Below are 12,968 nucleotides of genomic sequence, written 5' to 3'. Positions count from 1 at the left end.
CTTGTCTCTCCATTCAGGTAACCCCCATATCTGCTCGCCCGTCCCTCCTACTTTCCCGATTTATACTCTGGGTGTAACATTCTCTGGGTTTTCTGTCTCTCGGGAATTTACTCCCACCGTCTCATTAATCATGCCCTCTGCCGCTGTATTAAATCCATTCCGAAAGTCTACATTTTCCACTGCGCCTTTGCCACTATATATCATTCTTGGAAAACCCGTTTGTGTTGCGTCCTGTGTGCGTACACGCCTGCCTCAAGTACTGCATACATGCTTTTTGGTTTTCTATTGGTGTGCATGTATATTTGTTAAACTTCTTTTGAACCGTACGTAGCCAACCGCGCGAACCAGAGGTGCAAGGGAAGGGCAATAATCTAAACAAAGCAGTTCTCAAGAAATGAGTTTTCAATCTCGATTTAAAAGTACATAGCTCCAGTGGCTTCCTAATGTCGAAAGGAAGAGCGTTTCAGATGGCTGCAGAAGCGCATCTGAAAGCGTGCAATGCAGTGACCCATATTTGTCCGATGGCCAGTCAAAAGCTGCCGCTGCAATGTTTACCGGAGTTTGCGTGATGGTTTACGCTCCTTGACGAGACAATTCAGTGGCTTTCTGCTCAAACAACCACCTTTACCTGTCTCAAAGCCCTGAGCCCATTGATGGACATTTAACTTGCTTGTGGAATAGGCAAGTTGTTTTACTTTCTCATGATCTGCGAGAGTTATGGACTGCTGCTGCATTGACCCCAACCTAGGTTTTGACCACTCAAAATTCCACTTTGCAATTTTCACGTGCCTCAAACCCCAATGTCTATCTGCCCCATGAGAGCGTGGCGTGACAGGGCCCAGCGGTAGGGTGTTTGCTGCTTGTTGCAGAGCTTCACAGTTTAAATCCAGTGTCCTCCCTGATATAGGGGGGTGCCACGGTGGCTAGAAGATGTTAACTACCTCGCCTGGTACACAGGAGGTCGTGGGTTCGATCCCGACCCTGACGCCTGTATATTTGGAGTTTGCATGTTCTCGCCGTGGTCATGTGGATATTTTTCCGGGTCCTCCGGTTTTTCCCTCCACGTTTAGAAACATGCGTTTATGGAATTGGCTGCTATAATTTTTCACATGATTTCGCCACTTTGTTGAGCTGTCATTTCTGGCCAATTCGCTTCTGAAGAGCTATATAGGTCAGTGGACCTTACTTGATAAAATAAAAATAAAATACAGATTTCTGCGAGCGTAATAACTAAAATAATACGACAGTGGCCAATAAAAATCTTCTGACATAGTTTGCTAGAGTAGGCCCATTGTGTGCTGACGTCGGGGTCCAAATAATACAATTACTGTAACCTGAAAATTGCTATATACATAAACAATATGGAGCAATCATCACCCCCTACTGGGACTAATGCCCCAGGCCACATTTAGAAATAAGAGGATACTGGTCTCTTGTTCTCGCCACTTGGTTAAACTAATCTTAAAGCCATTGAATTTGGCGATGCTCTTTTCCACACTGAAATTCTATGTTCCTGCGGCAGTGCTCGGCTTTGTGCAAACATGTAGGTGTTGCTTCCCCTTTGTAACCACCAGGAAGAGTGGATCCCCTTTTAAGAATACTTCAAAAAGCATTGGCCAAATATCTCTCGTTATTGACCCCATGGGAAGTTTTCATGGCGACACAATATCAATTTACTGACACACGAGGGACAAGTATGATGAACGCTGTGAACTTGTGATCGTGAACCCAGTGCATTCTGGGCTAATTGCACGTCATGGTATGGAGCTGGCACCAGTGAGTTTGGGTTTAAATCTGGTGAAGAGGACTGTGGTTAAACCGCACTCTGAAATGTGGTGGTGACTTTATGGTTTTGGTTTACTTCACCAATGACTTAGACAACCACATGGAACGATGTGTTTTTTTTATTCCACTTCACCTCTTGAGGATTAAACATGTTTGGTTGGCCACGTGACAATATTTTCAAAACCGTGTGAGTTCAGAGGCCAGCCGTCATTTAAATATTCAGGGCTGTTCTATGCCACCACGTGATGCAATGCTCACTGCAGAAACTCCGGAAGGACATGTCTTGCTCTCATGATGGTGATGCTGAGATCAGGATGGGAATAATACTGCAATTGTGGGGAGTTGGGGGGGGGGGGGGCACAAGGGGAAGTGACACACCCTGATTGATCAGTTGTTTACACTGCCCACACTCCACTCTGGTCCTCATGTCCAGGAGTTGCCGTGGTCCAGTGTGTTTGCTCAATACTAAAGTGAAATCTCCAAATTGTCACACATGTCTCCTGTCGCCCATGGAGTGAAGGGAAGGCTGCTTTTGCTTCAATGCATCTGCAATAACATAAGGTGGCCAAAGGGGACCGACTTGGAAAAACAAATGACCCAAACAAAGTTTGGGTGTTGAATTACAAATCAAAACACACACACACACTCTAGCGCTAGTAGCAACAGAACAACACATGGCCCTGGTTAAGAGTGGTTTTTTGGACCGTGATGACTTTTTACGTAAATATCATTAATCATCTTGTGCCCATTTTAGATAGCAAAATGAGCGGTTATAATAAATGTACAACACAAAGCATAGCATTCTGTTCTTAATCTAGCCAAATAAAAACCTTGCGTCTTCCCATTTATCATTGTTTAGTGACCCTGAGCAAGTGGTGGTCAAAATTACACATTTCTATGCCAGTGAACAGTCTATCCATCGGACAACTGCTTTTGATTTTTCACATGGAATAACACATGTTCTTGACCCAGAATAAGCAATGGGCTCCGCTGATGCTTAACTGGGATTTTAAATTCCAATCTTATGATTCTTGTTCATTATTCTTGCCAGAATACCATCCTTGGGATTTAATATAATGGATACAAATGAAAAGCATAGTGTAACAAAAATATGCCAAAACAAATTATTGCACGAGGCAATGCAATACATCTCACTTTAAAAACTCTGTACCGTGCACGGGGGGGGGGGGGGGGGGGTCACCTTCGCTTGACGTCGCTCTGCTCTGTAATGAGCACCTTGTTGAAATGCCAGCCGCGTCTTTGCCCGAGCGCGCGGCTTTGGGTAGGTTTTAGACGCGGACGCCGTTATCGTCACTTGCAAGCCCAAGACGCCATCCTCCTGAGGACGTTAGTGGCTCGTTGACTCGGCAGCGCTCGGACGAGCAACGCAAAAGTTTTTCCTCGGTGCTTCTGTTTTGTGTGTGAACTTTCACACCGTTGTACGTAGCCAACCATGCTCATCGGAGGTGAGGGGAGAGGGCAACAAACTAAACACAAAGCGGTTCTCAAGAAATGAGCTTTCAATTTATATTTGAAAGTGCACAGTTCCAGTGGCTTCCTAATATCGGAAAGAGCATTCCAGATGGCCGCAGAAGCGCATCCGACAGCGTACGATGATGCGGCGGGGTGACCGTCTTTGTCCGATGGTTCGCCAAAAGCTGCCGCTGCGCCGGGGGTGGCAGCTTTGCTGTCGGTGTTTCACTTGGTGGCTGGGTTTCAACGAAGGAGAGGTGCTGCTCTTGGCCTATGGCTTGTTCGCACCGCTTCCATCTGAATGTGCGGCCTTACCCGATGGCCGAGACGCACTGATTTCCTACAATAATTTCGAATTGGTCAAGGTGGAACGCGGCAACTTCCTGCTTATGCCGCTGCTGCTGGTAGGGCCTCCACCGTAGGCATTTCCTGGGAGCCTCTCCAGAAGGTATTTGTCCGTGCTGGCCAGACAACTTTAAAGACCTGGGAGTGCCCACGCTTTACCCCACCACACGACCTGCTGATCGACAAACTGTGGTGGGCCAATTTGTGCTGGTGGGGGAGGGAACGATCCCATGATTTCAACTGCTGTGCCGGTCTCGGCGAGTTCTCACGGTTATAAATAAACTTGACTCTCATGTAAGTATTGGCTTTCCATAAGGAGAGGCACATACATCCCAAAAGTCAGGGTTGGCCTTCTGACTTTGATTTGAACACGTGTCCTTTTATTTGGAAGCTACTAACAGTGGCATCTGCCGTGGTCCATGCATGAACTTGAAATGTGGCTGGACATAGCGTAATTTTCTATGTTTCTGGTTTTTCCCATTTAGCAAAAGAAAGAGGTCATGTCTGAGATTGAGATGGAGACGGTGACTGCCATGAAAGAAGACCTGGAGAGGAGCATCAATGGTGGGCTTGCACGTTCGATGATTTAATTCAATAGATGCTTCAACAGCAACGTGTGAGCCCTATGAGCATAACAAATATGGGCATTTAACTTAACACAACTGTGGCCCTGTTGAAATATTTTGCTGTCGGCGTTCACTTAATGGATGTATATTGAACTTCTTTCGCACCGTACGTAGTCAACCGTGCTAATTGGAGGTGGGGGGAAGGAATGACAAACTAAACATGAAAAGCAGTTCTAAAGAAATGATTTAATTTTTTCGAAAAAAACGCCACTTTTTCAAAAAATGTCATGCTGTGGTTTTCACACCTGATGATTGCTTGTGTTGAAATCAAAACGTCATGAGAATTTTATTGTTTTATTTTTATTATTTTATTATTTCCCTTGTACGTGACTTTACCGAAATGATTTTCTATTCATATTGAAAAGTGCATAGCTCCAGTGGCTTTCTAATAACAGAAGGCAGAGTGTACCGCAGAAGTGTATCCGAAAGTGCGCGATGCAGTAACCGTTTGTTCTATGGCGAGCAAAAATATGCACCTGAAAAGTCACTTTTGTTATAAATTGTGGTATTGATTGTTTTAATTGAAAACCCTTACATTCAATCGAGGCTTTCCTGGGTAACTAAAAGAACATCTTCATATTATCTTCTTGGTTCTTTCGGTAAAGTCACTGTAGACTTTACCGAAAGAACCAAGAAGATGAAAGAACCAAGAAGATGAATCCCTGCAGAAGCTTTAAATCGAAATCTTCATATTAATTAATGTAGGCAATGAGCAGCACTGTAACAGGACATTTGAAGGCATGGACATCTAACACTGCTTCTGAAGTCTGCTACATGCCCGGATCTCACCCAGCACAAACGGTCATGAACCGTAGACTTGTACAGCATATTCCTGAACTTATTCATTACTCTTTAAATAACGTTCATGAAGCTTGCCCAAGCCAAAGCATGCTTGCGGTTTTGTGGGTCTCGTTACTCTGAGAGGTCTTTCCGATCAGTGGCATACCAGCTTCAACAGAACCAAATCGACTACGATCCGCCGCTAATGGCGACCTGCCGCTGTGCCCACCGCGTGTAAACCTCGCGCACAATGCGGCCACCACAGTTTCGGGGTCTCCGGCCCAATGACCTGGAACACGCTACCAGATCATGTTTGGGATCCATCCCCGAGTCGGAGCCCAGATCCTGCAGCAGACTCGAAACAGTGTTATTGTTTCGGAGAGCCTACTTACACGTGTGCTCAATGCTTATTCGTGATGGACTGGACTCGTAAGAGTGCGCAATAACAAGAGTTCTATATTCCTAGGTTTTTTTCGGTAAAGTCACGTAGTTAAAATTTTTAAATGAATAAAAGTAGAATAAAAATAAAATAATAATCTCGACGTTTCGGAGGCAACACAAGCTTCCGTCTTCAGGTGGAACAGTCACAGCACGATAGCTGTATCAAGTGAGAGAAATTCCAAGAAACCCGTATTTGTATATATACTGGTTGAGGGTGGGAGGAGCCAAGGTAGGCCCTGAATATTATTTTTGTGAGGTTCGGTGCGGCTGAAGCACCACGCTGTTAGGAATGAGCCTTTGTTGTGTAAACTAGGTGCGGATGATGTGTAGGTGCATGTAAAAGGGACTGAGCCTTTTTGTTATGTAGAGGTGATGCGGCTGAAATCGTACATTGAACTTTTCAACAAAAGTTCTGACTCGCTCGCACCTTTTGCCATTTATTTCCAGAGCTGAACCAGTCTTTTGAAAGTGAACGGACGTCGATGCAGAACAAGTTTGAACGTGAGAAATCCTGCTTGGAGGTATGCGAGCTCCCATTAAATTAGCTCCTTGCTTATTGTAATCGACATCTGCTTTGCTTCCAACCGCTGCGTTTTAAGGCGGTAGAATTTGTATTTAACGTCGGACCGAGACTGTTTGTCAAACGTCGAAGTGTTTTCCTTCCTGTTCAAGGGAGCGTTGGAAAACGTTCCCCTCCATTGATGGCGCTGAACCATTGGTGGGAAGTTCTACCTTCCTGAACCCAGTCTATCCATAAAACATCCACGTTAATTTGTATGTACGTTGAACTTCTTTTGCCCCATACGTAGCCAACCATGCTAATCGGAGTTGTGGGGGAAGACAACGATACGCCTATAAACTATGCGCCTTGCGCATCTTCATCCGAACACAAAAAACATGTACCTGTGTGAAAATCGCAGGAGACGGTGAAGACGCTGACTGTGCAGATCAAGACTCAGAAAGAAGAAATCTCCAGCATAGGGAAGCTCTTGAAAAATACTTCTGCCAGCAAGGAGGTGGGTGCTGATAAAGTTGGGGGGTGGGTAGGGTGGGGATGCTGGTGGGGTGGGGGGGGAGTCTTCACTACGTTCACCCGAATTGTCCCTGCTGACAAACACCACTAAAGCGGTTGCGTGCCTCGAAGCGCTTCAAGCGGTGGTGCCGCGCTGGCAGCGATTGCGCAAGCACCTGCTGCAAACAGAAACGCCGCGCTTTCGTGAATAACCCTGCCCTCAAAGGGGGGACGTGCCTGAATAATAAGTGACGTTTCCGGCAATGGTCCTTCATCGTTGCAGAGATCAATTTTTACCGTTTCAGTAGAGAACCTCTTATCCTGCGAGATGTTAACTACATCGCCTGGTATACAGGAGGGTCATGGGTTCGATCCTTACTCTGGCGGCTGTATATTTGGAGATGGCACGTTCTCCCCCTGGTCTTTTTTTTTTCTCTGGGTGCTCCGGTTTTTCCCTCCACATTTTAGATTCCACATCGTACGTCTTGAGTTTGCCTTATTGTAAATTCCACGTGATAAGCCACTTCATTGAGCTATCATTTTGTGACCCGGTCACTTCTGAAAAAGCTATATACCTTAGTTGGGCCTTACCTGGTGACATTTGTAAAAAAAATCGTTAAAAACTCGAGGCATTGATTATTTTTAAGTGGTGTAGTAATGGAGATGTCGTTTATTTTGTTAGCTCTGATAACAAGCGATGTTCTTCCGGCTCTCCCGGTCACTTGTTTCCACTCCTCCGTGCGATGCTGACACACCGAATTCGTGCCGACCGCGCAGGGCTCGCCGCAGTCTCCCGCGTCGTCTCCGCACATGGAGGACGAGCTGAACAGCCTGAAGGCCGTGGTGGACATCCGCACCCAGCAGATCCACACGCTGGAGCGCCGCATACTCACGCTGCAGCAGGAGGTTGGCTCCCACCCGCACATGTCACAGTAGAGAGGTGATGATGATGAAATCGCCTTTATTTAAGACCGAAACTGGAGGTTGGTTGTGATCGCCAGCGAAACGTCGTAGTCATTGTAAATGTCGTGGGTTTACTCTCCACCACACACCGGTGAGCTGAAGTAGTAGTAATTGGCACGTTTTGTTTGTGACAATTTAATTGGCTGTGGTGGTGGGTTTAACCCAATCTAACCCAAAAAACATTTATGGATAATATTAGTCGCTAAAGCCTACTCCGTGTTAAACTTGGAGACCTTCTGCCTAAAGGGCACAGCATCTCCCTGCTCAAGTGAGCCTGGGCTGAATGGAAGAGTATTTGCGGTGTTTGCACACTTGTAATCCAGTCCATTTTTGATCGGTGTGCTCTATTAAACCTGCCCGCTATCACTCACAACTCAACAAAGCGTAAAAAATATGCGTTTATCTGACCATTAATGCCCCCTTTTAATCAAAACCACATTTTACTTTTAATGCTCCACTCAAATCGCAGCACTTGCTCGAAGCTGTGACCTGTTTGTCGCAGTTGCCAAGTGGACAAAGTGGCTTAATGCAATTTGTGTAACGACGTTTCTCGTTCAGGCCGATGCCAAACGGATTGTGGAGGAGAAGCTGCAGGTGCTGCAGCAGCAAAACGAGGACATGAAGGCTCGCATGGACAAGAGCATGGAAGTCACGAGGTGCGCGCAGTGCACGATGTCACTCCTCAGGCTTAAAGTGAAGGTCGTTCACCGGCCAGCTCGCTTGAAGCAGTGGCCGATTTATCCCCCTGTGATCAAAGCATTTTGGTTCGCAGACGAATCAAATGAGATGAAGAATTCGAATTTATCATTTCTTTACATATCACCCATAGCTTGCCGGGGGGGGGGGGGGTGAGGAGGGGCTGTACATGGAGGCACATGTGTTTTGTGACCCCCCAAATGAATTCTGTAAAGCTTCAAATATATATTTTTAGTAAGATTTATTTAAAGCTGAAATTAATATGCAAAGTAAAAAATAAATAGTAACTTCAAGGACAGTGCTTATCATTATCAGAGTTGTTTCTTTTTGTTTGCATTTTGACTGCTTGTGTTGTGGTTATTGCAAACATGATGCCTTGTATAAAGGTGTCAGTTTTTGTACCAGTTGAAAGGGTGAAAACCTATTACTATATTTGCCACTGGTAAAGGAGGTCTCATAGAGTAAAAAAAAAAGTTCAGTCAATTGAGGGTCGGAAGACATCTGTGGAATAAAATTGGCGGCGGCTTGAATCGATTGTCTCCGTTGGCGCAGGCAACTGTCGTCAGAGCAGACGGCTCTGCAGGCGTCCCTCCAGCGCGAGGCTAAAGCCAAGCAGCGTCTCTCCATGGAGAAGGAACAGCTCATGTGGAAGCTGCAGAACGGCAGCTCCCCGGGCGTGTCTCCCTCCTCGCCACCGTCCACCTCCCCCACGTTCTTCTCCTTCCAGTCCAACAACACCGCTCAATTCTTCTCCACGCCGCGGTAGCGCGCGGCGGGGGGGGGGGGGGGCTCTTGCCCAATCCGACCCCTGGGGTGCCAAGACCAGAGCCCAGCCGCTTGCCGTTGGGTAAACAACAATAAATGCATCTCCTGCCTTCTGCCCACGTGTTCCCCAGCCGGCGTCGGACTCGAATCAGTCCGTGGATGTTCATTCCGTCACGACGGTGTTAGGCGTTGTCCTTGCAGAAGCTGTCGGATTCTAACCTGAGCTTGAGAAACTATTTTTTTACTTGGACAAATCTACATATTCGATGGCTCCGATCTACTGATGCTCATTTGCTTTGCTGGGAAGCATGCTCTGTCTTCCGTTAGGCCGTTGATGATCAACCCATATGCCCGATTAGATTGTCTCTCCATGGAAAGCTAATGGGCCGACACTGCCTCCTCTTCTTGATGATTACCGAGACCTACAGAAGAATGCACACGTGCTTGTGACCATAAGTAAACTCAGCATCGTTTATTTCGTGAGACTTTTTTCACTTGGCAAACTTTATGCGCATCCTGTGATTTTGCGTGCGGTGTTATGTAGGCTTGCGTACTGGGAAAACGTTTCTCGCCGCTAGCTTGAAGGGCCGCGTTGCTTTCGCGTGTCGTTATCCCGTGAAAAGCCCACTTGGCAAAAACAATTCACGTTCTTCGACACCCCAGGTGCCTTCAAACGTGTGGGTCTGTAATGTAAACCTCAAGCCAATTAATATGGACTTCCTACGGCTTTAGCCAGCAGGGAGAATAGACGAGAAGGTTTTTTTTAAAGTCTTGTCCAGAGCATCCCCAGTCCCTGCTAATCCAGTGCAAGCACTGTATATTCAATTACACTGAATAAGCGTTGGAACGGTATTCCAGCAGCCAAGTGGCGTCATGCCTTAAACACGTGGCCCGTATCGATTTCCACGTGCCCAGGCCTCGTGGCGAAGGAGCTAACGGGGTGGCACACATCGGCTGAACGCGGTGCCCCAATGCAAAAAAAACCCGCCTGGTGTACGGTGAAATACCTTCCGCTCCTCGCCTTGCCGCTCCCCAACCCTTGACGTAATGCAAATTGACACCAAATGAAAGTCGGCAATGCCCCCCCCCCTCTCTGGCATGGACCTACGTCGGGTGATGGACATCAGAAATATTGCTGTGGTCCGTTCCACGGTGGAACATTGTTGATGCATTCACCACATGTAATGGGCATTTACTAAGTAAGGCATTTGTTTTTAAAGTTTTCAATGTCCGTGCACGCGCGCACACAAAGCGTATCCAAATTACAATTAGCGTTCTTACAGTGAGCACACGAAGGTGGCTGAGAACATGATATCGTGAAATTGGAAGTTACCGTTCCGTGTTAATAGAGCTTGCAGTCAGGTTTCTTCCGAATGGCACACTCAGCCACTTAAGAAACTGGTCCTTAAGTGATAACTACGGGCTTCCTAGCCATTACATAATTTGCCCACAAGATACGTCGAATAATAAACCATCTTATCATTATATAACGCAATAGATTTACACCCGCATAGAGCAAGTGGGACGGCGGGGGGGGGGGGGTAAACACCCATTGCCTCCTTAAGACCACCAACACATTGTGCAGCTGTTGTTCCATGTGGCCGGCAACACACACAAAACGGAAGCTTGACACCGACACATTTAATTGCAAAAAAACGTCATTGCTGTTTCTTGCTCGGTAAACTGAGAAATGGTGCAGGTGGTTGGTGAGCTCCTGTAGCGATTGTTGCCGCTAGCCTCGTTCGCTGTCTGTCTTCCGACCCGCTTGACAAATGCCTTGCAAACGTTCCGTCTTTGCTGGGTTTGCAAAATTGTTTCAACGTTGTGGCTTTTTTTTACTTGTGTGATTTTTGTAAATATATAAAGTAATAAAATAAATATAAGTCTTACGACAAATGCATGACATTGCCTTAATGTAAATGACTCGCTTTGCGAGACTCTGCAAAAGGGAGTAGAAACATGTCCGTCAATTGTTGTGGAGTCCGATACGACGACCTGTGTATGAAACCCCAAGTGTCTACATGGGTTTTGCACGTAGGCTTTTGCGGCCAATATTATCCAGTAAAGAGGTTTCTTTGGGTTGGATCGTGTCAATATAAATGTCGTTAAACCCACCATCACCCAAACAGCCAATTGGTAAGGTTTATTACGTAAACAAAACGTGCCAATTCGTTACTAGTCGAGCACGATCGAACCAAAAAAACCTCACGTCTCCATAGGTCCTCGTGCACACTTGTGTGCGATGTTGCATCTACAGTGGTCCAGATGTCATGACCCCCACCCCCCCTTTAATTCTCCAACTTATGTTTCTAAATGGGGGGCGGGGGGTTCACAAGACATCTGGACCACCCTGTACAATTTCATTCGTGTTACCTGCTAAGCTGCTATACCGCTACTCGTGGTGTGTCAAAGTGACGAGAAATTATAAATTCATTGGCGTCCAGGATCCCTGTGACCGAATTGGGGTGAAGGGGGGAGCCATGTGATTTGGCAACATCAGAGCGTGTTCTGTGTGGTTTCTTGGAATGCTTTGCGAGTGAATGTTTGGAAAATATTTTCGTAATTGATGCTTTAAGCAGTGAAGAAATGGGCCCTCTACGTCAATCGCAAGCCAGTGTGGACCACTGATGCTTCATTGTCGGTTAGATTTGGCAGTGTTGTGTGTCTGCAAACAGGTTTTTTTTTGCACAGTTTAATTTCCCAAAATAATAAATCGATCAGTTCCTCGCTATTTCATGATCATTTTGGAGCATCTGCCTGCGTGTGGTTCTGGGAACAAGGTGTCATCCCAATGTTCCACAGCCCATGAGTAGTGCTCTTGGGTTTTTGCGTTCGTGAGACGCTAACAATGACGGAAAACCCGAGATTTTAAGCTACAAGGAAACACTTGCTGTCAAAGTGCAAATGAATAACACACCTTAATCGAATGTTTCCATTAATTTACAAATCACAATTAAGTCAGCGGTTGGGTTAGTAACGTGTGCTTTTCTCGTCACAGGTTTTTACGGTGTTTGCTGTTTGTAAGCAAAAATGTGTTTTTCCGCATCTGTGGACTGCTGTCTGAATACTCACAAAGAAATCGTCGGCACGTTTTGCCATTTATCGCCGCACCGGTGCGCACTAATCACGGCGTGTTCACGTCTCTGCGCGGATGTCCGAGCGTTTCCGCGCACACGACGTGCGTTTTACAATTTCTCATCTGACACACTCCGCAGGCTGCTGCTCCCGATGTAAAGGAAAATCATCGTTTCAGAGCAGAGTTCTACACGACTCGCTCGCTCGCTCACTGTTCATCGTTTGCTGGCCCTAGAAGGCCTATTCACACTTGCCCCACGTTGCACTGATGCTGAATGCAGTATTGTTCAATGGTGTTTGTTTTTGTTTGGGATTTGGATGAAGGTTGGGAGGCACCGTTTATGAAGCGATTGCCCGTCATGGGGACCGGGGGTTGTTTACTAAGCACTTAGCGCTGAACATTGTTGTTTATACGCTGTTACAAATAATAAATATGTGAACTGAAGCTATGTTCGTGGTTTTTTTTTTCCTCTGAGACAAGTTGATTTAAGGTCAACATGCCCCGCCACCGAAAGGTGCTCTCGGCACCCAATGCTGCCAGATGACTCCTTTAGCAAGGGGCAGTGTTTAGTCCAAGCCACTTGTACAAGGTGACGTTACACCCGCCTTCAATTCAATATTTGGGGAGGTGGCTTTGGTAAACCGCAGAAACGTGGAGCATGTGTAAGGCCCACTGCAGGGTAATGAGTTGGTACAACGAAGTAAGTGGCCCAACCCAGATGTGTAGAGATTTAAGTTTTCTTTTTGCACGCTTTTATTTAACTCGCTGTCTGTCATATCCTCAAATCTTGAAACTCAATTTTAACCCACTTCTCAACGTGGTATCGACTGCAAACTTAGTATACTTATGTCATACTGATGACAATACTATATTCTATCATTAAAAATAAAAACAATTCTTCTTAAACCATCTTTTTTGTATATGTTATGTTTCGCCTTGGGTCTAATTGTCCACGCTCAACGAACGTTGTCTGTAATTGGCCACGGTCCCTTACGCTATGGCAAGC

The 12,968-nt window shown here is 46.1% G+C and overlaps 1 protein-coding gene across 2 annotated transcripts in view; it reads left to right on the top strand.

Annotated features, from left to right (window-relative positions):
• Positions 1-12,406, top strand: part of LOC133349910 (microtubule-associated tumor suppressor 1 homolog A-like) — a 55,445-nt gene extending 43,039 nt beyond the window's left edge. For both annotated transcript variants that reach the window (XM_061563772.1, XM_061563773.1), the window contains 6 exons: positions 4,089-4,167; positions 5,898-5,971; positions 6,371-6,466; positions 7,240-7,368; positions 7,984-8,081; positions 8,674-12,406. In XM_061563772.1, the coding sequence (XP_061419756.1) occupies positions 4,089-4,167; positions 5,898-5,971; positions 6,371-6,466; positions 7,240-7,368; positions 7,984-8,081; positions 8,674-8,887 (690 nt within the window). In that variant the 3' untranslated portion in view covers positions 8,888-12,406. The remainder of the gene's footprint in view (positions 1-4,088; positions 4,168-5,897; positions 5,972-6,370; positions 6,467-7,239; positions 7,369-7,983; positions 8,082-8,673) is intronic.
• Positions 12,407-12,968: the final 562 nt, after the last annotated feature.

This window comes from Lethenteron reissneri, chromosome 32 (genome assembly GCF_015708825.2).
Source record: "Lethenteron reissneri isolate LAM-NWPU_2019-01 chromosome 32, ASM1570882v1, whole genome shotgun sequence".
Lineage (NCBI taxonomy): Eukaryota > Metazoa > Chordata > Hyperoartia > Petromyzontiformes > Petromyzontidae > Lethenteron > Lethenteron reissneri.
This window is presented reverse-complemented; position numbering and strand designations above follow the sequence as displayed.